At 34.2% G+C, this 27,572-nt stretch overlaps 1 protein-coding gene across 9 annotated transcripts in view; it reads right to left on the reverse strand.

Annotated features, from left to right (window-relative positions):
• Positions 1 to 27,572, reverse strand: part of NBEA (neurobeachin) — a 452,703-nt gene that overhangs the window by 264,417 nt on the left and 160,714 nt on the right. For 8 of the 9 annotated variants that reach the window (XM_064409011.1, XM_064409015.1, XM_064409017.1 and 5 more), the window contains 4 exons: positions 17,406 to 17,844; positions 5,937 to 6,091; positions 1,839 to 1,965; positions 1,010 to 1,137 (listed from right to left, as the gene is read on the reverse strand). In XM_064409011.1, the coding sequence (XP_064265081.1) occupies positions 1,010 to 1,137; positions 1,839 to 1,965; positions 5,937 to 6,091; positions 17,406 to 17,844 (849 nt within the window). The remainder of the gene's footprint in view (positions 1 to 1,009; positions 1,138 to 1,838; positions 1,966 to 5,936; positions 6,092 to 17,405; positions 17,845 to 27,572) is intronic. The other variant, XM_064409014.1, reaches the window with a different exon arrangement.

The following is a 27,572-nucleotide window of genomic DNA, read 5'->3' on the forward strand; positions in this document are numbered from 1 at the left end:
ACTATACAATTCCTTGGTATTATTAAACAATAAGAAGACAAAAGAAAAAAAGGTTCTAGAAAATTTCATTTACAAGATGGAAATATTTCTAGTAACAAGACCCAGCGCTGTGAGATGTAATCATGGAATTAACATAGAAAAACTGTACACTAATATTAAGGTAAAACACATGTATAATAGAAGGGGGTTTGGAATTTGAATACAAAACTGTATTTTTTCTGTGTAGATCTTTGCATACTATAAGCCTTGTCAGAATGAGACTTTTTCCTCTCAATGAACAGCAATATTGTGTGTCAGAACAATCCTGAAAGGAAAAAGTTTACTTGGCTAAATATAATCCTCTGAATACATGACCTGTGCATGCTCATGTAAATTCCCCCTTCACTATTTTAGCTGCACTAGTACTGATTGATTGCTTTCTTCATGAGCTTGCCAAATTTGCATGCTCTGCATAACTTCTGCATTACTTCCTGCCTCATTTATGAGGCAAATTTTCTAACTGTGAAGCAGTAAAGACAGCACATAAGCCCCATAAAAATCCTTGAAAATGGTCACGGATACTTTTCTTTAAAATTTGTCTGTTTTTATTCCCCCCTCTAGGCCTGCCTGAGGAAAAAACAGCCCTAATAAATATAGATACGGGCAACAATAATGTTGGAGCATAGTCTTCTTATTTTCTTCTGTGGGAGTAGTTTACACATTTAATTGCATTTTCACTACTTTCTCAAAGCTGAAGCACTGAATTATTCGGAGGAGAGAAAGGTGAACTATGGAGATTATTTTGTACCAGAATGTATCATTACAGAGCATCTCAGGGGTATAGAAGGGTATAACAGGTATCACTTGTAACTTTAAATGAAATTAAATGCAAAGAACTGAAGTTAAAATGTATTTACAACTGATTAATTAATTTGTCAAAAATAGTTATACAAAGTCTAGTGAAAATAAAAGATTGTTCATACCATATAAATAATAGCTAAAATAATATAACCTCATAACAGAACAATACCTTCAATCAACAGCTCTTGTCCATGGCTACCCAATAATGTTCGAGATAGGAAAGGGGCAAAATCAACAAAAATTTCTCGCAGGAGAGGCGCCACCTTTTCTAAAGCTCTTTCAAGCTTTGCAGTGATACTGTGAAAAAAACAGAGACCATGATTGTAAGAAAATTTCACAATAGAAGCTGAATAATGTCAAATTACACCTGGTTTTGAAACTTTCTGTAAGCTTCTTTAGAAAAGAGGATGATTATAATTTTATCAAACTTCACAGTTTTAAAATGGCTTTAAGTAAATGTAAATGTCATATCACAGTCAGCAGTGTGTCAGCCTCATAAATTCCACAGTATTTACAGAGTACTCCAGAACAAGTAAAATTGTTATCATCCTTTTCAAATACATGTCTGGTTTTGTCCTCTCCAGTTTAACGCTGGCCTTCGTTTGCTCAGGAGGGATTGAGTGTCTCCCTCCACTGCCCAGTGCACCATTACCAAACTTCTTACTTTCTAATATGTACTATCATTACTGAATAAAGAAAATAAACCAGCCAACTGAAAAAAAAAAACCAAAAAAAACCCAAAAAAACCCAAAAAAACCCTTTAATGAAGTTTTAGTGTCTGGCATAGTTTGAACAAGTTAGACCCTTCAGTTGAAAATCTCAGACTTTTCAGTTAAGTGTTATTTGAGCAAACACTTGCTCAAATCCTTGGTACCCAAAAAGTATATATACTGTAGCACATGTATAACTATAGTAAAGCACTCTAAATGAGTATGTTTTTTTTACAGTGATTTGGGAAGAGGAATTATAATTAATATTAAAAGATAGAACTTGTGTACCTCATGTTTTCAGCTGAATCCTCTGGCATTGGAGCAACAGTTTGGACAGCTGGCAGATTTTTGCTGGTAGCACCATTCACAAAGCTGGATGACGAAGAGGAAGAAGAAGATCCTGAGTCTACTGCACCTGTCCCCCAAAAAACACAAACCTTAATTCAGTCTTATGAAACAAAACTTTTAAAATAGTCCTTGTATTATTAATCTACTTCTAAGTATGGAAATAATGTTATTAATTCTAAAAGAGTGAAAACCTCTTCCATGTGGTTATCAAAAAATCAATACCTTAACTTTACTGGTATAAAAATAATAAGCATGAAATCTATTTAAAATCTGGCAACATAAAGCCTTACCTCATTTCCACTATTCCCAAACTATATTCCAAAGTTGAAAATAATTTTAGATCATACTGTAAAGCAAGATCTTTCCAAAACAAAGGTGTAGTTAATGTGAGCTTGCATGGAGAATAAAACTTTAACTATTTCTTAAAATGTATATGCACATTTAGCTGCCCAATTGCAACTACAGGCAGAAGCTAAAATAGAAATTTAAAAATGACAGGGAAGATAGAAAATGTACATCACTTCAGGAAGAAATGGGGGAAATTGGTGTCTGAGGAGTATTTAGACTCTAATTACAATTTTTCTGTTTCCTTCCTTGAGTCAAGGAGAATTGTAAGATCTTAAAAGTAAGGAGGGCAGTGAGGGCATCGTTTCAATGGGTTGTGAACAGTTGCCCAGAAAAAAACGATGCACACAGAGCATACATTTATACTTTAAGTGATCTGGGTCAGAGCTAAGGGCTAAACTTAGACTCTGAATGCCAATCTATCATGTTTGCTGAAACGGTGCTGTGAGCTCAGCCTCTCTGAGGCAAACCAGCAAAGGCTCAGAAAGGCCATGAACAGTGAGAGTGCTGTGATAAATGCTGTCCCTGTTCTGCACAGTCCTTCTGCAACACACCACTGCAAGAGAGGTGGCTACAAACAGTCTTGGACTTGGAATTCAAAGCCTGAGGGACTGCAATGCTACCAGAGAAGAGCCTGGCAGGCAACAAGATTTATCCTAGTTAGCAATGAAGGCTAAAGAACCCCAGTTTTGAGATCAATGACATTATCCTGGCAATTTTCAAAAATTATAATTGTTAACTCCTTGTTTCTGGTCAGTTTTAGCAGTATATAGATCACTGTCCTTTGCATTACACAGGTATATATTATTTTTCAGTTTCCTTCAGAAATCTACAAAGCATTAATGGTTTCTTAACTGCTTAAGCAGTCAGCCAGCAGTGAAGTAGAGGTTAAATGCTGGTAAGTGTGAAAAATACTCTGGTAGCAGGAACAATTTTTTTTTTTTTTTTAATTTGTCTTTAGCTATTTTTTATTGAAAAAAAAGACAAAGATTGCAATTTTGACTAGATAATTTAAGAACTTTTAAATTCAAAACACTGTCAAAATGCAAGCAGGATTTACTGGGCTTGCTGACACTAAAGTAGCTGGTGAGGTTCAGGATTTAGGTTAGGAACTGATTTGGAAGTTTTTTTAATAACAGGATTGGGAGATGGATTGTGGTTTACACTGCATGATCTGATTTGGATTAAATAGAAATTCAAAATGTACTCAAACACACTAAGAAATACAAAAATATAAGGTAGGCTTTCTCTCCGAATCAAGGAATCACAGCAGCTTAACTGAGAATAAGATATCTCAAGAAAGATTAAGCCTTCACATATATATATGTCTCTGTGTCCATTTGTGTACTTATTCACTTATTTTATTCATATATGCATATTTTTATTGTTTATTCCCTTTTCCTTCCAAAAATGACATTTTCTTCATGAAGCTTGTTTAAAAATGCAGTTGCTAAGTTGTTCAACCAGCTAAGCTTCCAGAAGATCTAGCAGACCTAGGACTATTGGATTAACATGGAAGTAAGAATCAGGATATGAATGACAGAAATCTAGTCTAAGAAACTATCAAGCCAGTTTCTTACATAAAAATATGAAGGAGGAAAACCTATTTCCCCAAAGATGCATTCACAGGGCTAAAGGACTTTAGTAACATACATCTCATTAAGTCATGACATGAATTGACAGTGACAGCAATGGTAGAAGGAACATAAACACCAACTATAAGCCACGAATAACTGAAAGAAAACCACTTTTCACATAAGTCCAGCACAAAATATACTTTATAGATTGTGCTACCCATCACATCGATATAACTATTTCTATATGTATTTCTACAGTATCTGTGACATACTGTAAAAACATCTGTAAATAGGTTTGGGGGGACATCTAGTGTTTCTAAGAAATAGCATTCTGTTTCCTTTCTATCATAACAAAATAAAAAAAAATGGTGCTGATGAATTAAATTCTATACACTACTTTAAAATAATTAATAACATAGATATTTCATAGATTAAAAGTACATAAACCAGAAAGCTTTTAGATAGTCTATATGTCTCAAAAACTGACATACATGACAAAACTAACACGAGTAACTGTTTTGACTATCATAGGTATAGCTTAATTAAAAATGGCAAAATGAGCATTTTAATCTAATATTTATTTAAATATTTTCAATGGGATACTACTTTTCTTTAGCTTTCATTAATATGATTAGCATTTCTAAAATGTTAATATAAAACTTAAAAAATCTCCAAAACTTCATATAATGATTTACTACAGAATTCAATACATATATAGTTCTAATTAAACCTCACACTTGCTGAGATTCCATTAAATCAGTACTTTTCATTTGATCAAGCTAATCCATAGATTAGGATCAAAAACAATTTCATAAATGAAAAAAAAATAAACTGCAAGATCTGTCAAAAAAAAGGAGTCTTTAATCCACAGTGACTGAACCATGGCTTCTGCAATACTGCCCTCTACTAAGAACAGTGTTAGGCAAATGACTGATTTTAAAATGCAGTTACTTACAAAGAAGGGCTACTATGTTCCAGCCAAAATAGTTCAAATATTTAATCAGTAAGAAGACTGAACACCTTACTACTATTCAGTATCATTTGGAAAACAAGGTTGCCAGTGCAAGATATTTTTTGCACGACATAAGAATATGTAAGAAGAAATCCATTAGATTAACAGAAGAGTCTACACAAATGGAGCTGGTGAGAGAAGCAATAACATTATTCAGAGTATTCATTCCTCCCATCTGCCTCAGGAAAGTTAGATTTTAAGCTCTTTTTGTTTTTTATCCTTAAAAAAATAATCAAAAGTTGTATTACCAGTATTAAAGGTAATCTGCAAAAGGAAAGAAAAAAACTGAGCTCATATTAGTCCATAAAGCAGAAGGATGCCAAAAGCGTCCCCCTCTGTTTGCTGCAACCCCAGAGAGATTTTCACATTCTCAACCCTTGACTGAAGTTGTGATATCCTTTTCACAACTTTTCTCAAGTGCTTTTGCTTTTTTTAGAAAGAAAAAAGACTATAGCCAGATATTTCAAAGGAGTTTAAGTTAAATATCTGTTGCTCTCAGTAAGGATTCCTTTCTCAATGGAAACCAGTCTCCACTGCCAATAGGCTCCTTCATGATAGAGAATCTCATTAAGAAGGGCTAGTCTTCCTCCCATAGGTCACAAGAAATAACTACTGATAAGGTATGAATTTAGTTAAATTAAGTAGTTTCTTACTAAAAAACCTTCCAAAAAGAGCATAATTTTCACTGACAAATAGTAATTGTCCAAAATATTCACCCTTTAGAATCTACAATCTGTTTATTAAGTAGCTACTTGTCTCTACTTTCTTTGATATATAAGGAGGGATTAATTGGTATGTATCACGTGAACATCCTATACTGCAAAGCACTGGAAAAGTTAGCTCATTTCAATTCTAAACAACACTTATAAAACAATATTGAGGCTATTTATGAATTTAAGGCTGTGTAAGTCCATTGTGCACTCTCAAAGATTATAAATAGAGACCAAGAAAAAACACTGTCTCTAATAAAGGCCAAGGTTTAACCTTTCCAGATTTTATTTTGGAACCACAACACCACCACAAAGATGATTAAAAAACAAAACACCACAAAAGATAACAAAACAAAGACAAAATGAGGGTCACAAGAATATTTAAGGACAATACCTGTTGTATTAATCATACTTTTTGGTGTAGCTCCTGTTGCAGCAAATATATTAGGTGTACTACCCGGTGGCAGCCCGCTCCCAGCTGTGGCAGCTCCAACGGTGGTAACAGCCAGACTACCCGGAGGGGGTTTCTTCACTGGTACAACCACACTCCTGTGGAAAAGGAAACAGGAGATTACTAAAATTGCACATGAGAGCCAGGAAAAGTTGTTGCTTGTGATGGGTTTAGGCTGCTGTATGATGCAGTTGCTGAGAAATACATAATATTGTAAATTTTCTTAACCTTCCTGAAATAGGATAAAACTCTGTTAACAGGCCCTAGAACCATACTCCTATCCTTATTCTGCAGCTTCATGTGACTCTGAAGAACCTAGTTTATCTTCCAACACCCATAAAATGGAAAGACTACCATCTCAATATGTTGATCATACTGCTATCAACAGTATAACACTGCTATCAACAGTATAACACTGCAACGTGTTCTAGATTTGCAAAGATAATGTTAACTGTCAGAAATTATGCCAGCAGACTAGAAGTCTGTATGCATGCAGTCATAAGGACTGTGAATTTGTTGATCCTAATGAAGTTACCTAAGATAACAAATTTTTTGCCTTACAGTTGCACATTTAAATACAGTAGGTTATCCCTCAGTACCATAAACATATCAGTCTTTCACAGAGATGACTAAGAAACAATTTTAAATTCAGCCTTCTTTCATCTCAATCTAAATCAACAACACATGATGTACATTGAACAGCAAAAATGCAACACAATAAATACTTTCACAGTATTGGTATTGCTGAGGTTTAAAAAGCAATCTTGAGAATCTGAAGCTTTTAAGAAGAGAACAGGGCTTTCATACAGAAAATCCAACAAAATATCAAATATAAGCAGGCAACATTGCACTCAAACACTTTTTAACCTAATTTGAAATCACACTTTGGGGTTATTTAAGTGTGAAGACCAACTCTGCTCTTTGGAGACAATGTTTTTCAGCACTGGGAAGCTCTTATAGTGGAAGAAATTATATTTACATTTTTCTTTTTAATATTTTCAATTATCTATAAAACCTCTTTCGCCTTAAATGTCTGTTTCAGTGGCAAAGCTGAGTGAAAAACAAACCTGAAACAAATATTTGTACCATATCAAACAATATATTTGCACCATTGTGTACATTTTCTGTTTAAGCAGATACATTCTTCTTTAAAATTAATAATTGTGAAAAGAAAAGAGCAACTAAAGGTAATTATTTAGGATAATGGGGCCACATTTTGCTCAAGAAATTCCTTCAGTAGCTGCTTTGTTACACTTTTGTGTAAATATGATACCACATAATCACAGGGGGTGGCATAATATTAAGGGTACTTTTTTCCTATATGTCTAAATCATCCATCTCCTGGATTTTAAAGACTGGTGGTGACAGTGTAGAAAAAAACAATCCATGAGCATTTTTTTAGCTTGGTGTCTTTACAGGGTTGGCAGTTGAGGTCTCTGCATTCTGAACAACAGTTTACCCCTGCCCTGAAGCACATACTGTTAGAGAGGTAAGTTCAGGCATGTCCATGGGTTTTTGTCTCAGTCCATTTACATTAGGAGGAGATGAGTTTGAACAGTGCAAGAACTATTGATTAAGATAAGTGACCCTAAAATAATTGCTTTTGTCTGTAGTTAATAATCTTACAATCACTACTCATATTAAGTGTTTACATAGCAGCAGCTACAGCTGAACAAAGCTGGGTCTACAGGGGTTAGATTAATCTGCTCCATAGCAGCATGAAATTTCCTAAAGCTACCCCCAATCTACATACCAAGATCTCTATTTCAATTAATACCTCAATCAAATATTTGAATTTGGGTTATAATACTGAATAAGTACTCAAAAACAAAGCCCTTTTAGTGTCATAAAAACACAAGAAGAAATTAGAGCTTGTTTATTAGGTGAGAGTGTTTCCCAATTATATTAATTTCAAAAGGAAACAAACTACTGTCATTACCCTCTACCTTTGTAGAGAATTTCAATAGAAAAGGGTGAATGAAGAATGAATGGGAGTATTTTTATGCTAGAGCACAAGAAGGAAAGATATAGGAGGAAAGGGTGTATTAGACTGGCCTATTCTAATGGCACATGGATTATCAGGTCACCAAGACCACAGGCCAACATGTAGCTTCACAAGATGGCCTTGCAGACAAACTGTGAAGAGTGATGACTCAAAGAGCTTGGGAAGGACAGAGAGGTTGTTGGAAGGTCCATAAAAGTAAAAAAGGCATATACAAAACCTGGAAAGAGGGGCCAACATATGAAGAACACAACAGATGTGAGGAAGATGTGACAGCTGTCATCCCACACTCTCCATGCTATTGGAGCAGATTCTGGACCATTTATCTGGATGCAAGCAGGAAGGATCCCTGACTGCTGGACAGACTCCTTACAGACACACGCTCATTTCAGGGTTTCCAAATGTAAGACAGTGTGAGTGAAAGACATGTATTTTATTTCAAGAAATACAATTTTCCCCTCATATGAAGTCTGGTATTAGTATCTGCTAAATTGGCAATACCATCTCTGTGGAAGTATTTCCTCTTTTCCTGCTATTTTTCTAAAGATGAAGCTAAATTCAAGGTCTTCCTCCTTATATTTAAACAGTTCAGTGGTCTTCCAGAGTGTCCAAAAGATCACCTAACTTTCTATAGCAAAGATCACACTCATTAGCTTTACTTCCCTAATAAGCGTAGTTTAGAACTGAAATACAGCTTCTGTAGCAAGGACAATCCTTCCCATATCCCAGAGATATAATGTTCTACTCATAGTTGGCATTGTTTTGCGTATCCAAATCACCACATTAGGATAGGTCAGGTTCTATTAAATAACAAATTATCAAGAAATATCAATAGAAACCTCACTACCATAAGACTAGGGAACATCAGTGAGATGATATCATCCCAGACTGGAAGAAAATGCAGCTTTCTGACATGCCATACATGGTGACCTTGTCAAAATGTCTCATTCTTACTGATAAAACAAAATACAGTGAGTGAATACAGAATGACATTTAGATGAAACAGACAGAAGAATTGTATGAACAACACAACAGAGTGGTCAAAAATGTGAAAAACAATAAGCGGGACAGCAGAACAAGAAAGGTGAAAGAGAATGACTGCCCTTCAAGTAAATAAACTCTTCTTTTAACCAATCTAACCACTCCAACAGCACATAAAGTGAAAACAGGCAAATAAAAAAATCAGACTTCTGAAAGAAGCATTATACTTGAGCATAATAAGATTTGAGGAATGTATTTACTGTGATAGATGCTTTACATGTATCTGTCAGGCATTCAGGTTCTTTTTCATGAAGGAACAGAAATTTACAGACAAGAAGAAAAGGTTATATACACGTCTGTATTTCATTTTAGGTCTTGCTTTGTAAAACATATTTCAGGCTCCTTAAATATTCCTAATTGGCCCATGGTTCCCTGAATCACAAAATCGTGGTCTCAAATGGCTCACAATGACGTAGCCAGCAATTACTTAGTAGTAATTGTCTGTAGCAACTGATTTTATTTCTGTGATCCTTCGATGGTTTTCAATCCTAAATATACCTGTGGCTCCTAATCACTGTTCCTTTACTATAAGTGTCCTTTACCAATTTTAAGCCTGAGCCTGAAGTCATCTTAATTCATATCATGCTTAAGATGAGTGTTGTTGATTCAACCCACATACTACTTATGCATTGCTGGTTCATTAAATAACCTCAGCAAATAGCTACAGGATTCTTCTGGGGTTTAGGAATTTGCATGAAATAACTAGATAGAAAATAATACCATTAATGCATTGAAATGCAAAAAGAGAAAATGGAAATTAAAAAAAAACCACCACTTTCTCGAATTGACTTAAATATTTAGCTACACAGTGCTGGTGACACACAAATTATGCAGCTCTATATTTTCTCTTTCTCTGCAATTCACATTCTGTATCTCTTCTCCATTTTAAAATTTAAAGGCTTTCCAACTTAATCACTGTGGTCAACATAAAGGTCAGAGATAAGCCTTCAATACTGGATGTCTTGAGCTACCTATCTGAGCAGCAGCAATTAAATTAGAATCACTTTACTCTCCTGTGGGATATGTGAAACCTCTTAAGGCTGAATTAATATTCTTGCTCCTCCTTTCCTCCCCCACAGCAGCAGAAAGCATGAGGATTTTTCAAGTATTCTTCAAAAGGCAGCACAGACTTCAGGCAAGTTTTTCATAGCATTGCTCTGTGTCAAACAGCAACTTCAGAGGTTTCAGAAGAAATCACATTAGAAAGTGGGTGGCAATTTTTCTGCTAAATTACATGCTACCTTGTTCCTACAGCTAGATTAACTTAATCTCTGAAAAGAAAGCTTAATATTCCTTCTCTGAAAGTTATTTATATTGGCCATATCTCTTTACATATCTAGTCCTCTATGAAACATTTATATTGTTGTTTGCCCCCTGTACTTTCTGATTTCACCCCCAGACTCTGATCTGAGCCTACAATGTTACTAAGTATTAAGAACATATTCTGAATCCTACTTTAAACAACCACCTATTAGGCTGACTGCAGTAAGATAAGATACATCTGATACCAAAGAGGAAAGGTTTAACTCAGAGTAAACAGACATAGAGAAAAAAAGGGTATTAAAAACTGCGAAGCATACACATGAGTTGTAGAAGAGATATGGAAGGTTCACAGAAGGATGTAATTGTTGGGACTTATGCAAATGAAATATTAATGCTGATTATCCATGTATTATGGATTCTTTCAATCATTTGATTTCACACATGCACCAAAACCTCCAAATTTCAAAATACATTAAATGGTCCTAATCTACTAAACAAAAATTGCTTGTTTCTAACTACAAGAAAGTGAACCATCTCAGAAGAGGTTTTAGGACAAGGACATGAAGATCATTGATTCTCAATCTTGGATCAAACAGGAGTATTTATTCACAAAGAAATCCCATCCTTCCATCCAGAATAAATTACCTAAAGCATCTAAAATGATCTAAAATGCTGACAAAAACCAAGGAAAACATTAAAAGATAAAAAAAGCTAATTATCAGGAAATATTAATGGTCTTGGCTAAATAGAGAAATGAGAAATGCTGGAAGTTTAATAGGTTTGAAGAAAGTGAATATAATCTAAGTGAACATGTTATGTATTTAATGTCAGGAACATCATCAAATATAGGAAAAAAACTCCAAAGGAACAATCAATGACATATAAATGAGTATAGGTGAGGAACATAGTCCTGTATATATGCTGAAGAAAGGGAAGAAAAACAAAAAAAAGGCTAAAAAGCTACAATCAGTTCTGTAAAAGAAGGCAGATAGGGATAAAGAGCAAGACAAAAATGCAGTTCCATTTTCATCTATATAGCCAGTTTTTCATCTATCTCCCATAAAGTAGGGAGATGCTGGTTTGTCCTCATCAACTTCAGGCCAGGTATCCCTACAGTTCCATGTGTATGAATATGAAAAGACTTACATTACACCAGTGATAAGAGGTGTTTCGAAAGAGCTACCTGTGTATAGATTGCTAATTATAGATATGGGGAATATGATTACAACTTGATAAAAATAAATTGATGGTTATTATACCAAATTTTGGTTGACTTGAACCTATTCATAAATTTAGGATGATTTTTTTTCTAAACAGCTGATGTGGCAATGAGATTTCCCTTCCTCTTTTATAATATTTACTAAATGAGTGACTGAGGCACTCTTCTAGGAATACAGACAATGCAACTTCAGCCCTCTTCTCTAACAGGATCTGAAACCACACCTCATTCTCTGGAGTGTATTTTTACTGCTATCTCAGAAAAATATATTCTAGAGAAGCTGTCAAGTATTTTCTTTGGACCAATCTCCATTGCACAAAGATAATGAAAATTACCTTGAGTGAACTGGAACCAGATGAGTCCTTTAATTCCCACACTACTGATTAGGTTTTTCATTCATACGTTCACACACTATTGTGAAACCCAAAGTAATTGGGAATGCAGTGCCTAAGAACACACAGCACCTGTACCTGTCCCTTCTTGATTCCTGGGAAAGTTGCTCTATTTTTCTTCAAATATTTGTAATTAACTTTAAAAAGTAACCATTTTTTGTTGGGAGAAAACTAAAGGGTATTTATCCATGATAAATTTTTAATAAGATTTCAGGTAAATCAAATAATCATTTTCCAGCAACCATCATTTGGAGAATCTAATGACTAACAGGAATATGGCCTCCTATTTAAATGACTTAGTAGACCACTGCATACTAATGATCTCCCAAAGGTGGCAAATCATACAACAGATAGACATTGAACCTCTCTATTTGAACCTTCAATGCATCTTCTCTGTTCTTGCCATTTCCCATTCTATCAGTTAACTATAAAAAAAAGGAGGAAAAAAGAAAAAAAACCACCCCACCACCGTATTCTAGCAAAATACATAGATTCTCTGAGTAATACTTTTAAATATAGCACACCTACATAAAATTAATCATATGTTTGAAGACCACCTGTCTCTGTATTAATGGGAAGGACATGTATGAGACCTGACTGGATCTCACAAGTTGTCCACCTTTTCTAACTAGCACTTTTAAAACTAGCCCCAAGGTCCTTCTGTCCGGGGGAGAAAAGAAAACAAACTGCAAAAATCAAAACTAAAATATTTCAAAGATGTGTTCTCCAAAATATTCTCAAATACGTTCCGAAAGATTTCACCAAGTATGTAAACTAAGCAAACCCATAATTTTCCAATTTATGAAATTATAATGGATTAAAATGGAATCACATCTCTAATAGCAGCAAAAAACCCTGATCTTTTAATTTCTATGAACTCAAGATTTTCTGCTTATACAAGCATTCTTCCTATTGAAATAATTCTAAGAACAGAAAATACATGTAAATCACCTCAGTTTGAAAAAATAATAAATGAGACAAAGCCACAAGCACTCTCAATTTCAATAATAGCACCCATGTAAGAAATTTAAGAAATTTCTACTAGAAAAAAGCAGAGAGTGAAGTGTAAGCTTCAAAATGCAATACTGAGTAGGATCTGAAAAAAATTCAAAAACCATAATGATCTAGGTTGTATCTAGTGGGACCAATGTAAATTGACCAAAAAAAAAAAAGAAACAAGAAATCCCCAAACCCTAAAAATCAATAAGAGGGACTGAATTTTGTCAGATGGAAGATAAGAAGGCAAAAAGGAATTATTGGTGAGTTATGCTCCATTAGTTGCAAATCTAGGTGAAATCACCCTTTGTGTTTGCTTCTAAAAACGTCAACCTGGATGCCATTTTCAAGAAATTCAGTCTGACGTTAAAAGACATGTCATAACTTTGAGGATCCAGGCTCTTGTGTCCCAGAAATCTGTTTATATAGCTTATAATGTAATTACAGCTACCTTAAGACAGATGAGGCAGAAGGCAGCAATATATTGAAAACTAATTGAAAAATGCAGTTGTCCAGAAGCACTTGTGGGGAAGAGGTCTCTGAAAAGCTGCTCTAAGCTTCAGAGTTTGAAGTGAAATTTTTGATGTTGTCACTCTCAATCTATTGAAGAGCTGACAGACAATCAAACCCGTCTGGCTGCCTGGCAGCTCATTTTGCTGGCAGGTGGCAAACAATTAGACACACCAATTTGTGCCTCCTGATGACATTAAAGCATGAAACTAAGTTGTATGCAGGGCCTAGTGATTTGTGTGAAAGCATTTCAAAAATAATACTCTTTGCCGTGGCAACTCATTTCAGACTGCCACCTCCCATTACGGCTTTGAGTGGTGAAGACGACAGACTTGAGTTACGTGCGGCGCAAGGCCGCTTCTGTTCAATCCGTCATCAGCGCCCCCCGAGACCTCAATCCCCTCCTTTCATCAATATCACCTCATCATTTACATTTGATAGCACTTGAACTGCTGCATACATTAGCTACACACAGCTCCCATTTGATAAAACATGCTGGGCACTTTTTCTGCTTTTATGTTTCATTTATGATTGCGCAAATTCCACGGGAGAATACGCGGTAGCCTGATACAAAGTGACTCTTATGGACTCATTAGCAGTGTACAATTAAAAGATCATACAGAGCAAAACACATCATATTAAATGCTAAAATATAGTTCTCAATTTCAATTCTATTTACAGGAGTTTACTTTACATGGTGTTTACCTTTATCCATGATCATAATTAAAGAAAATTACCTCAACTGCTCTTTTGCTAGGCTCTCAGACATCCAAATGCAAAAAAACAAACAAACCAACAAAAATCTATCCTCAAAATGACTATCTTCAGATTAATGTGAAAAATACATTTCTCAAACCTAGATTTGCTTATAAATATGGAATCACTGTGCTTATTTTATAAAACCTGAAACAAATAGAATCTGACAAAACAATACACTCCATTGCTCATGGTTCTCCCCAGGGACAATAAAGATGACCAACAGCCACATTTCTCAGTGAAGTACCAAAAGCTGCATAAACTACAGCAACACAAGATCCTAGAGAAATATGTTTTACAGGTACAGTTTAGCTTTAAAAAAAACCCCAAACAAACAGTTTGTTATTTAACTGTATTAGTAAACACAATCTCATTTATATGAACAAGTATGGAAAGATAATCCTGCTATAATTTCTTTTCAGTTTTTCAATAGTTATTGGGATCTACAGGAAATAAAATGTTCAGAAATCACCACTAGGCAAAATTCACGCTGCTTTGTCAATTAATACTTAAATTTGTTCAGTTATTATTTCAACATACTATTCAAATGTTTTCCCCCCATATCGTTGTTTCATCCCCCATGAAAAGTTATAGGGTCTGAATATAGCAGATCTGAATCTGCTCCACTTTCATAATTTGGAAAACTGACACCATCATCATCCATATTTGCCTCCAAATATTGTTACAGTAGTCAAATAAGTATTCTGGCAATAAGAAAAATCTTGCTTGAACAGTGACCATCATTCAATAATGCAGCCAAGGAGTGGAACCAATCAGTTGAGGTCTTAGTTGATGGGCTAATTACATCTGTATTTTTACCAAGATGGCCACAGTTCAAAAACATTTGTTTAGTTGGATAAAAGAATGTAACATTTCACAGTCTGCTGGACTTGCCTGAACCTGCCATTTTCCCCTTCATAGCTGTTGGTTATAATAAAAATCATCATCTACCTCACTCATCAAAATCAGACAGCAGGGATATTTATTTAAGAGAGGGAAAAATAAATCACCAAAAATGATGCAAAAGTGAATTCTTTTGCCTAAACTTTACCCATTACCACTTTATTTTTTTTTTCTCTGAAGAAGTGAATGATTCCAAACGCTGAATGTACAATGTATGCTACCAAGATACAACATGGCAGTGCACGGGAAATCATCACATTTGGTTGACAGGGTAACAGGTCAGGGAAAAAACAAACCACTAAACTCATTAGCTGCTAAACTTATTAAGTATTAAATATCTATCAAAACTTATAAGCTCTAGACATAAGACACCTCAAATAATTCTCTAATTTTATATTATCTACTACTACTAATGATGTTCAAAAGGTACAAGCAGTCACATTGTTGTACGAACAATTAAGTGGAGGTGCTCACATTAAATAAAGGTTATGGCCAACTGACTGCAGGCCCTTGGAGTTTTTACTGCTTCCTTATAGGGCTATAATTTTAAAATGCACAGTAAAATTCACGTCTTCAATCACCTTCATGCCAAGTTTTCATGCCAAGTTCCCTCTAACAATGGCAAAGACATCTCATGAGACGATATGTTCCTTTTTAATTTAGGTGTCTGGCATTTTGTGAATCAACCACTGCTCTCTGAATGAAATATTTTTCTTATTAACCCAGGTAGAAATTTATATAAAGCAAACTTCTTTTTGCTGTTTACAGTTAAGATGTGATTATTTCTACAAGCAGCATGATGTTTTATACTGCTTAATGTACAAGCATGCATTCTGAAATATGGTGGTTCTTCACAGGGGAAAAATTAACTGTATAGGAAGAAAAAAATATTTTTCACTTCATATTGAAGTCAATCTAAAATAAAAATATGCATATTGATGAACTAAAAAAAATAACTTAATAAAAAGCTCTTAAATGAACTTTCTCTAGAAAAGTCTTAAGACTGAAAATATTATTTAACACCTAAAATGTTAGAAAGGGATATATTCTTTGCTTCTAAAGAATATTTCACTTTTCCTATCTTGATAAAATCATCTTTCTTACAACAGACACTATCTGATTCTTAATCAAATTATTTCTCAAAAAACATTATTTATATATAGAGAGACAAGACGACATCAGATTTTTTTATGGACCTCATAATGGAAAAGTACTTCACTTTTATTCTAAAATTCTGACATATCTTCTTGCACTTTACTGTTTATGTTATGTTGAAAACACTGAATATTATTTTTCTTAAGGCTTAATAAAGATATTTATATTTTTGCAGGTTTTCTGTAAATATAGATTTTTTTTTCCTCATAAATCACAAGATAACTCTTTTCTGCCTTATTTTTTTTATTTCCTTCAGTGTTTTACTTGCCGGAACTTTACCTGAACCTGCCTGATAAATTAATACACTTTTAAGTTTTCAAGACATGTCTTAAATTGTCTTTAAGCCTTGATTCAATTTTTAACATTTTAAAAATATTTTTGTGAAGAAACTGAAAAGATGTAAAATACAACCACATCAACACTCACAGGACTTAGGTCTAAACTCACAATGGATGGGACTATACTTCTGGAAGGTTGCTTAGAATTCCACAACAGCACAATCTCTGTTCAGGATGACTGAGAGGGACTGGACATTTAATGGCAAGTATATTCATTAGAAACTAGGAAGATACAGACCAAGGGGAAAAAAAAAAAAAAAAAGAAAAGAAAAGAAACCAACAAAAAAGGACTCTCTGTGGAAATGTTTGTGAATTTAGTTTTAAGCATTAACTTCTGAGCTTTAACAGCTTCTTATTGAAAGACCTAAAAGGAAACTGGTTTCCACCATGACCAAGCAAACAATTTGCCATGGTCAAAGCATTTCAGTACCAGAAAACAGTTCAATGATGGATCTAATTAAGATTTAAGCCTTTGAAAAAAAATTCCACTGAATTTCTGCACAATCTGTTCTGTATCAGAAGATATTGCCCCTCCTTCTTCTCACTAAAATAGCATCTTAAAGAAAAAAAGATTTTATTGTACATATATTTCTTTGCAACAGGTTTTTTTTCCCCAAGTACTTCATAGAGTTTTATTCACTGCTAACAGAGAAGAACAAGGTGAATTACTTTTGTCTATACTATGTGGTCTGTTGGTAATGCAGAAAGAGAGACACAGTGCTGTTGTTTTTAGCATACTATAATACCAACCAATAGTAGAACAACCTTCTTGAAGAAATAAAAGCCCTTCAAACTGCTGAATTACATCAATATAAAATAATAAGTCCAACCATATACCTGTCAAATGAGTGAAACTGCATGGGAAGAATAGCCTGAGCTTCTCTCTTCAGTGCAGGGTCTGGGTAAGGGATTGGATCTGGGCCACATTCTGCAATTTCAACAGGGGCTGCCACAAGACTTTTCAGTATTTCTTTGACATTGATTCCTTTACTTTGACTGATACTGGATATTGATGATGCAGGTTTCAGAATCTCACTGGGGCTTTCTGTTAAGCTCTCCTGAGATTTCTTCACTTCTGAAGACAAAGTAGACAACAGCTCACTCATAGCATCAGGACCAGTGCTGGTCTCCATGTCTGTCCCATTCAAAATATTTGGCATCTGTTCATCTCCTATTCCAGAATCTGTATGAGGAATAGAACTTTCCAGCTGAATATCTTCAACCGGTGTTGGTGTTTCTTTATCTTTGATGTTTTCTGGAAACACAGTTGGTGTCTCTGCAGCGAAACAGAGATTATGAACAAAATTTAGTTTGATATTTTCCCATAAAATATCATCGTAAGGTTTTTATATGACAGAAATGTGTTAGGCCACAAATAATGGTATTTGAACCTTAAAGATTCATTCTACATACAAAATATTTTACCTCCAACAGCTGTTTGGCATATAGACAGACTTGGAAGGAGCCCAAAATTGCATTATACAAACTCAGGGACATTTAGAAATTACAGGCCACTACTCACACAGTAATCAAACAGCAAAATACTGGCAGCAAAAACAACACTAAAAAACACCTATCAACTGTAGAACTGTATTATCCTTGAGCCTACTAGAAGAGAAAATTGCAATCACTTATGCATTTGGATTACTGTAAAATTTACTTTTGTATTGCTGTAATCAAATATTAAGTTTGAATTCAAAAGAAAACTGCTAGACCATTTTTTAGCTTTGTGTTTTTTAAAAAATGTGTATTACATGCATTTCTACACACATCATTGCACTGAATACAGATTAATTTATACATGAAGGAAAAAAACCAAGCGTTATTATTGATTTTTAGATACCTCTTCTTTTCCCACAAAAGGTAAATTAAGTAATTCAAGAACAATTGATGAACAAAATAAATACAGCTTCATAGATATAGGCAAGTGAAATCTGTTGAGTTTGGAACATTTCCAGATTGAAAAGGATTCTACAGCATCTTGTAACCGAGAAGACCATACCTCTATTAATTACTTCAGTGAAACAGACACAAAATCTTTATTAAATAAGAATAAGTTGCTATGTTTAGACAAAAGTCAGCTAGAGTTGTAACTTACATCCTAATTTTTTTAGAGAAAGACAAATTGGGTTATTTTTGTTAACAAAATGCTTTCCTAGATTATTTTAAAACTACATTATTTTTCATTAAATTACTTGTCTTGATTACAAAATTTAGCTGTCCTATCTATGAACTAAGAACACTTTTTTAATGGGTCTGATACAGTGGTTTAGATATTATGGGCAATATTTTTGGCGTATTTGAATAAAGCCCTATTACCAAAAAAATGCGCTTCAGAAATGTAACTTTAATAACAATCTCGTATCTCACTATTGATTTTTTGTTACAGTCAGATAAAAAATACCTATTTAGCATGTGGGCACATACATGTATACATAAAAAAAATCTGCAAGAGACTATTTATGTGTTTCAACTAATGGTCATGTAAACTTCTTCATATGTACAAGTAGTAAGAAAGAACAGAAGAGGCTTTTAAAAAGATGATGCATAATCACCCATTATAAAGGAGCATTGTTTTCTTCTTTTAACAGCCATAAACACTGAAGCCACTTCCTTCTTTTTCTCTTAAGTGCCTTAAACACATCTTATCAAATAGATATGAGCTCTTTGTGAAGCAGGAAGTAGAAACTGGATTTATGAGCTGCATCAAATGCATTTAGCATCTGCCAGGTCAGGAAGCAAAAAGATCCGTATCTACTTAGTACTGCCTATATTTGGCACAGAAAGACATCTGATCCACAGAATGATGCTAATGAATTTTCTGCTTGTCTCTTTAAACTCCATCCATACAAAGATAACACTTCTCAACTGAAGGGAAGATTAGTACTGGACAGCCAGTGAAACAGGTTGCTGCCCATGAAATGTATGGTGAATAAAATGGCATAAGGCTCCATTATTATGCAAATGAAAAGAGGGCACTGAAAAGAGAGGATGGTCCACTACATGGTGAAGTTAGGTTACACCCAACCTCAATTTCCATTAAGGTCAACAATGCTGAACAGAAAACCTGATAGAAATACAGTTGTGGAAAGTCAACTACCTTGAGTAAACCAGAAGAAAGATTTTAACACATTAAAATCTGTAGTAATGAACTGATACCAAGACTATTTTGAAAGAAATATCCATGATATTACTGGTCTAGTAGTAGGCATTTTTTGCCAAACTGATGACTGGAGATAGTAACACATCACTGGAAAAGACCATACAATGTTTCTCTTTTTAAGAGACAGGAAAAAAAATTATCTGGAGAACTGCAAATATTCAGCAGAAAGCAAGATTTCAGGATTTATTTTGGAGTAAAGAATAGTAATGGAATGCAATGAGACTAATTTTAAAAATGTCTTTCTTAAAAGAGCTTTTCAATACTTATTGTTCAGAGAAAGTAGGGTCAATATAGTAAACTCAGTAAAGCTGAGGTTGTCACAACAGATTGTAATTTAGTCATGAGCCCCAGGAAATAGAATGTGGGAAAAGGGACTGGCTAAGAAGGAGCCATCAGTTACTTTTGAAAGAAAAGTCTATCACACTGAGCAAAACTACCATGGGAGTTATTTTGTTCAAATTTTGAATAAAGAATTGAGGTGAAAACATTGTGGTGAAATTTGATGACAAAATTAAGAGGTACAACTGATGGTCACAGAAGCAGTATTATTAGAAGGCATTATGGCAGAACTGCAAATTACATTTAATAGTGAAAAGCTTTGTGAAGATCTAGTGAAGGTCACAGAGCTTCCCATTATAACTGGAATTCATCTTTGGTAAACGACTGATGAGAAGGATTTGGATACATCAACTGTTTAGTTACCAATACAATACTATCACAGAAAAGGCAAATGTGGCTCCAAACTTTTTTTAATACATAGATCCTGCAACAGCTAAGCACTAACAGCATTAGAGAAGGCTCTGGAAGGATTCATTATGTAATACTGTGTACGTCTTCATAATCGAGAAATGTGGAGGTGCCACTATGGAGATACATAGTGATCTACTCTTGCAGAGAAGAGCTTGGCTGACATAGTCTGGCCAAACTGATACTGAAAAGTTATACAACAGCTATCACAAGCTGTAGATGAAAATTAAAAAAAAAAAACAACCCAAAATGGGATGACAGGGTTGGCACAAGAAAACCAGTATAAACTCACCATGAATAAATTTTAGTTTGCAAAGTGACAGTCATCAAGATATAATTAAGGTTATGGAGATGCTTTCCAATCAGCATAGCAAGTTAAAAAAAATAGAACTAATCTTGAGATGCTATAAATAGAACTGTACTTAATTAATCAGCAGGTGACTTGCAAACCTTTGTTCCTAAATGAAAATAAAACAATGGGAGGCCTGCACCATTTGATGCTAAAAATGGAAGTAAAATTATATTTGTGGACATTAAATTTCAGTATGACATACTATAAAGTACATAACACTTATTGGAAGGATTTAGGGAAAAAAATATCAAAGGAAGTTAGTTTAAATTCAAGCAATTGTATGGGTACTTGATTTACACAAAAATCAGATTTGTATCTTTACTTTTTTTGCTGTGTGTATCCCCAGTACCTAATACAAATATGCTACACTAAGCCAATTCAGCTGAGTCTGATTTATCGCTATGAATAACAATATCTAAAAACTACTAAGTGGAGTGCATTAACTCTCATTTTTAAAACATCAAACAAGCTAAATGAATAAGGGTTTAGAATGTTCAATTTACATTTTGTGCCTTAAGGAAAAATAAATTAAGAGCTATTAAGACTTCTTAACTATCTTTCAGGTAAGAATCCCAGCAAATTAGGATATGTAAAATCCACATAAATATGGGTGAAAAAATGTATTTTAAGACCTTCTTGATCAGCATTATTATTATTACTAGTATTACTTTAGGTAAATGGTAAACTTCTTATCATAGGTCACAATATCCAAGCAGTTTTAGTTATAAAACTGGATTTCTCTAAGTTCTGTTCCATATTCTTTTACACCATGTCTTAGCACTTCTGTTGTCTTCTGAATTTTATGCAGAAATAAATACTGATTCATAAAGTAATTTAGAAAATTCTTAAACCAGAAATATCTATTATTTTATAAAAATCCTAAATACTTAAAGCAACTTAGCAAAATGGTAAACATGAACAGAAGCTGTTTACATCTGTCCATGTTCTAACACTGTGACAGTAAGACACTAAATTTTCAGCAAACCTCATCAGTTTTCTACAGCATAAGGCCATGTCAGTAGACAAAGCAGAATCATTACTAGATCTAGTGATCTTAACCCTGTCAGAAACAGGCAGTTGGAAGCCAGATGCCTCCTTCTTACTGTTTTTCATTCTAACTAATGAGTTCATCTACTACATTATGGGAAAAATATGGGCCTAAGTTAACTAAATGACATATTGTATATCTGGTGACCTCATCCGTCACGCTCCTTCCCTAAAATATCTTGTTTGCTTGTGATTTATGAAGTGTATTGTAATTGTTTTAACCTACTGAGTTACCTAAACAGCTCTTGCACTGCTTCCATATGGCTAAAAAATACAACACACACTCCCCGTTTATTAACCTAATAATGAACCGTTTCGTATGTAAGGCAAATACACACAACTTTGTCATTATTAAAAATGATTATACAAATCACACTTTTAATATTTACTTTAAAAAGATGGAAAAAAATAAAGTGTATATTACTGTAATCTTCCTGTCTTTTTCATAGTGTTAAATCTCTCTTCTAGAAAAAAATGTGCTGAAATTTTTCAAAAGTAAGGTGAATGAAAATGATTTTTTAAATTGCTTAAAATATGGCTGAAAAAATACTGGGAAGTGATACTATCCCAAACACTTGTCAAATTTCTGCTGTAAACAATAGAGAAATATTTGGCACTGGAAAGGTTCGGGCAATCTTGATATAGGACTTGCCACCACCTTTTTCTGCATTTGTGCTGAAAAATTTATGAGTTGTTGTCTGCATAGTTATCTTAAAGCTCTGGTGATAACCTTAATAGCTGCCTTTTATAAACCCTTTGTAGTTTTCTACAAACTTCCAGAAACAGCACCCTACAAGCTGAAAATGCTTTCAATTCCATGAAGGCAGTGATATTACAGCTTCCTCCATAGGTGGAAGAGTCAACTAATCAGTTTCTAAACTCCAGGCCGTAAAGACAGAGTGGAAAAATTCTTCCCGGCAACATCAGTCAACTAATTTTCATGTGTAAGAAGCAGCATGATTAAACTGAGATGAGAAACTAAATATGGGAACAGAATCAAAGAGTAATAAGGGTCTGATTTAAAGGTACATTGAGAGAAGTAAGCAAGAACAAGCTTGCAATAGAAATGTCACTGGAGGTTGAGGCACAGTGGTGAGAAAAATTCACCTAAAAGAAGCATTGAGATTCTAAGCTGCTCTCTATCTGCTACTCAGGACATTCTCTTCTGTTGGCATTTCTATTTCCTTGTGAAAGTTTAAAGTTTTTACCAGAGTAAAAATTCCCTTTATAGTGATTCTGATCGTGGCCCAACCGTGTAGAATCTAGATGGTCTAGAATTTTGGCAGCTTGGCTGGTATTAATCTTCATGTAACTATGCATTAATAGGCAAATTTGGTCATGTTCTACTAACAGACTTCTTGGAGTTCTGTTATTTCTGTGGCTAAGTAACATGAACAATACTGAGAGCAGAACTCATTTGCTGTTCTAAAATATTTTTAAACAAGTTTCTTTGTAAATTGTATTATTAAAATGTGAGGGAAAAGAGCCTGGCTTAGGGTTACAATTTTCCATTCTTTCACTATCAGCCTTTCATCTGCAGAAACATTTGATAAATGCAGACTGCTTTTAGCCTGCATCTGTTATTCAGCCAACACATTTATCCAGATTTCTGAAATTCCTGTCAGACCAAACACTGTCCCTTTCCTTTCACAAGGACAGCAGTGCAGATTCATCTGTCCAGCAGCATGCCGCTACATGTGCACATGAAGAGGTGAAAGTAGACACATGCCATGGCAACCTCTGGCTGGCAAGAGGAAAAGCCACAAGTAGGATACCTCAGGGCTCTGATATGTGTGTCTGAGGGCAAAAGAAGCACAGCTGAAAATGAGGGGACTGAAGAAAGTCAGATAGGAAATACTCTGGGGTGGGTTGGCAATTGGAAGGGCATAGATCTTGGTACAGGAGATTTATGATAGAGGGTGGGAATTTTCCTTTTAGCCAGTATGGATTTGTGAGAAGGGATGTGGCTGCCAACTAGGAAAAGCAGAGAGGCACTAAAATGGGAGAGGAATAGAGCGGGAGAGACTTAGGGTGGGGAAATCAAGATTGAGTAGTGACTGAAGAGGACAGTTATCATCACCCTCTGTTCACAGCTGGACATGTGTAAATGCACGTCTTCTCCTTTTGTTCACTGGAAATCTCTTCTATGTGCTCAAATTCATCAAAAGTATTATCATTTGTTTCTTTCCCTGCAGTCATTAAGGCAGTCCATACCTACCTTGACCATAGAAAGGACACTGAAAGAGACATTTATGACAGACACAACCTCTTGATCTGTTTAGGCACTGTCTTTAATCAATGTCTTAATTCTTCTTTACTACTCAAAGGTTTTCACTCAGTGTTTGATGGATAAGACATCAGTCTGATTGATTACCTGGCTGCCAAACAAAATGTCTTAAGCCAAAGCATTACCAAGATATTAACTAAAATATATGAAAAAGATACAATGAAAATGAGAAAATGAGAAGTCACATTAAAAAAATGTTAGCTTTAGAGTAAGCCAGGTATTTACATTTTGAAACAAAATTGGAATGGAAATTATGAACAATATGGTCATGTTTTTTTCCCCCTCGGTGAATTTCCTTAGTTTTTTTCAGTTTATATTTTTATTCACTTATTTTATATTGTGTAAACTCAAAATTAAAAAAATATTTTAGAGGTACTTATGATAATATCTGTATTTCTGATGCATGCTGAGGAAAGATGGTGGTTTTTTAATTCGACATTTCTTAAAAATGAAATAAAATCTCTCACATGGGTTACAGCATTCAGCAACAAAAATTAACATTGGAGCACAGAGAATGTTCCATATAGGCAAGGAAACATATGAAAACATTTTATTTTAAGCACTACTTTTTAAAAAAAACCTAAAATTTATTAAAAAAACTTTTAAAACATCTGTAACTTGCACAAACAATTAAAAAAATGAAAAAAAATCCCTATTACAACTGCTTCATGCATACCTAATGACGGATCGATTAATAATGAAATATATGTGCAAACATTTCCTATGATGCCTTAAGTAGCTGGAAAAGGGCAATAAATAATAGATTAAGATGTATTCATTACTATCTCAAGGTCTTCAAATGCATGTCTTTTCACATGTAGTTGGAATAAGGAGCATATGTTGCATCAGAAGAGCAGCAGGATTATTTTGCGCAGCAGGCAGAAATTCAATAGAATTGGAATTTTTTTGATAATCATGATTATCATCCATGCTCCTTATAGCCTTCTCCTTTCTTAGAAACATATATACAACTAGATTTTGAGGAGGATGGAGACATGAGTTTTGTCAGGACTACCTGAGGCAAACAATATTTTCACAGGCAATGGAAATTAGTCCTTTAGTCCACTTTGTATACTTAGGCTGCTATTCTAATGCAAAATAGTTTGAAAATAGTCAGGAAATCTCTATGCTACTACACTAGAAATATGAACAACAGTGTAATTCCCAGAGTAATATATACCTAATAGACCTGAAAAACTGGATATTTGTCTTCAAAGAGAAAGCTGTTTCTGCAACCTTTTAATATAGTTCGTTCTGACAAGAAAAATAAATCAACAGCTTCCAGTCCATCTGCACCACATATCTTTAAGAAATCTATTAATTTACAGTGCTTTTGGAAAAATATAGGCAGTGATAGCAAGTGAATGGAAAAGTCAATCAATTTTTGATAGAAGTTTCTGATAACCTACATCCTGATTTGCTTCACACAATATACTATAAACTAAATTGCACTGTTGCCATGCTTTCATTTCTGAAACACTCCTGAATAATGCAAATGGTAACATCAATTTTCAACTGAAAATATATACTTGTTACTTGGTTAATATTAATTGTGTTCTCAGTAATTAATAGAATGTTAGCTGAAGTGTAAACAGGAAAAAAAAAACTATTCACACTTTTCTACTGTTGGAGATGTGGAAACACTCTTGAGACAACACTGCTGAAATGAATAGTTCAATAAACCTTCAAGGTAAGCAAGGACATCTTCAATAGCAACCAGAAGTGGAAAAACTAATTTCAAGTTATCCTGACCGCTATAGCTATATCTATTTGAAATTGGTAGCTGTAATTTGAAACGTTTACTTGGTTTTACATGGTAAGGCTTATCAGCTGTTACTAGCAGAAAGTACCATGCTCCTCTGTCTCTCCTCTTATTCTGATGGAAAGGTATTTCTCTCTCAAAGTATGTACTGATTACCCTCTGCCTGGCAAGAGAAAAGGCTACTCTTAATTTTTGTGTCTCTAGTTCCACATCTTCCAGACATAACACAGATACATACCTACCAAGTTTGGGAAAATATCCGTATCTAAGCAGAGAAATTAACAGAGAACAAACCAATATTTTCTAAACTATTCCAATTGCTCCCATTTCAGAAATGAAAATTTTGGCATTTTATGCTAAGCTTAGAAGGATAGCTCTTGCTAACCAGTATATGGACACTAACAACGTCTTGACTAACACAGTTGTGTTAGTTATGAACATATATTAAAAAAATTATAGATGTGGATGGGGATATTAATAAGACACATAATGTCATTATTGGATTAAGTGCCTGACATCAAAGAATTTGATTTCAGCTTTTTTTGTAAACCAATGTTTGTGTCTGGAGTTTGTTTATGCCATAACACAGGAGTCAGGATTTATCTGACCAAGACAGAGATCTACAGTGAGAGCTATAGTGAATGAAGAAGGACTGGCATTTCTAGTGACCAGTAGATCTCAAAGCAGGTCAGATGAACTGTTCCCTAAATGTGCCCTAACCTCTCTTCACCTATTTTTAAGGGAGATGAACATGACTATCTCAAATATTGATTTACTACTAATACTTTCCAGAAAGCAGAACTGATGCATGACTGATGATTTTGAGACAAAACCCTGAAAATCCAGGACAGAGATTTTGGTCAATAATTTTTAATGTTATTCTAATATTTACTAAATCTCCCTATTTAATTAATTAATAAAATTTTAATTTAATTATTTCTTTGGTATTTTGAACAGGAAGAAGCAAGTCTGCAGCATTTACTTTTGTAGGACTTCAGATGCAAGAGAAAAGTTCTGATCTGCCATTTCCCTTAAGACTCTGGTAAATAATTACTTCAAAGTGTAATGCTATATATGACCTAAATTGAGGGGAGAGAACTTTCTCTTAATTTTGCAAGATCTGCTTTGTCTGACTACATACTGACTAATTTATAAGTACTGAAGACCCTTTAAAGTTATTGGAAACAAGGAGGAGAAACATAAGCACTTTCAACAAAATTATGATGAGAGTAAATCTACAGATAAAGACATATTTTTCTCTCCCCATGGGTCAAGTTAGAAGGAAAAAAAAAGATTTATAGAATATTATAAAGAAATATTTTTATTGTTAAATGGTAGTCATGGACACTACTGTAATAGTTTTTCCTTCCTGAGTGTGACCTTGAGCGATATCTGAATAATAGTAAAAGAAACATTATTTTGCCATCTACAAACATTTGTAAGGGTAGAATATATTTCCCCGCAAAATATATTTTTAGGTCTTTTATTTCAATACTACCTTTTATTTCTATCCAGTAATATCAACAAAGAAGACAAAGTTTAATATTTTTTATGATGATAATGGAAGAGTATAATATCAAATAAAATTGTAAAATTCTCATAACCCACACTTGACACCAGCTGCAGTTTCTCATAGGAAGCATTTG

Source organism: Passer domesticus, chromosome 2 (genome assembly GCF_036417665.1).
Source record: "Passer domesticus isolate bPasDom1 chromosome 2, bPasDom1.hap1, whole genome shotgun sequence".
NCBI classification, from domain to species: domain Eukaryota; kingdom Metazoa; phylum Chordata; class Aves; order Passeriformes; family Passeridae; genus Passer; species Passer domesticus.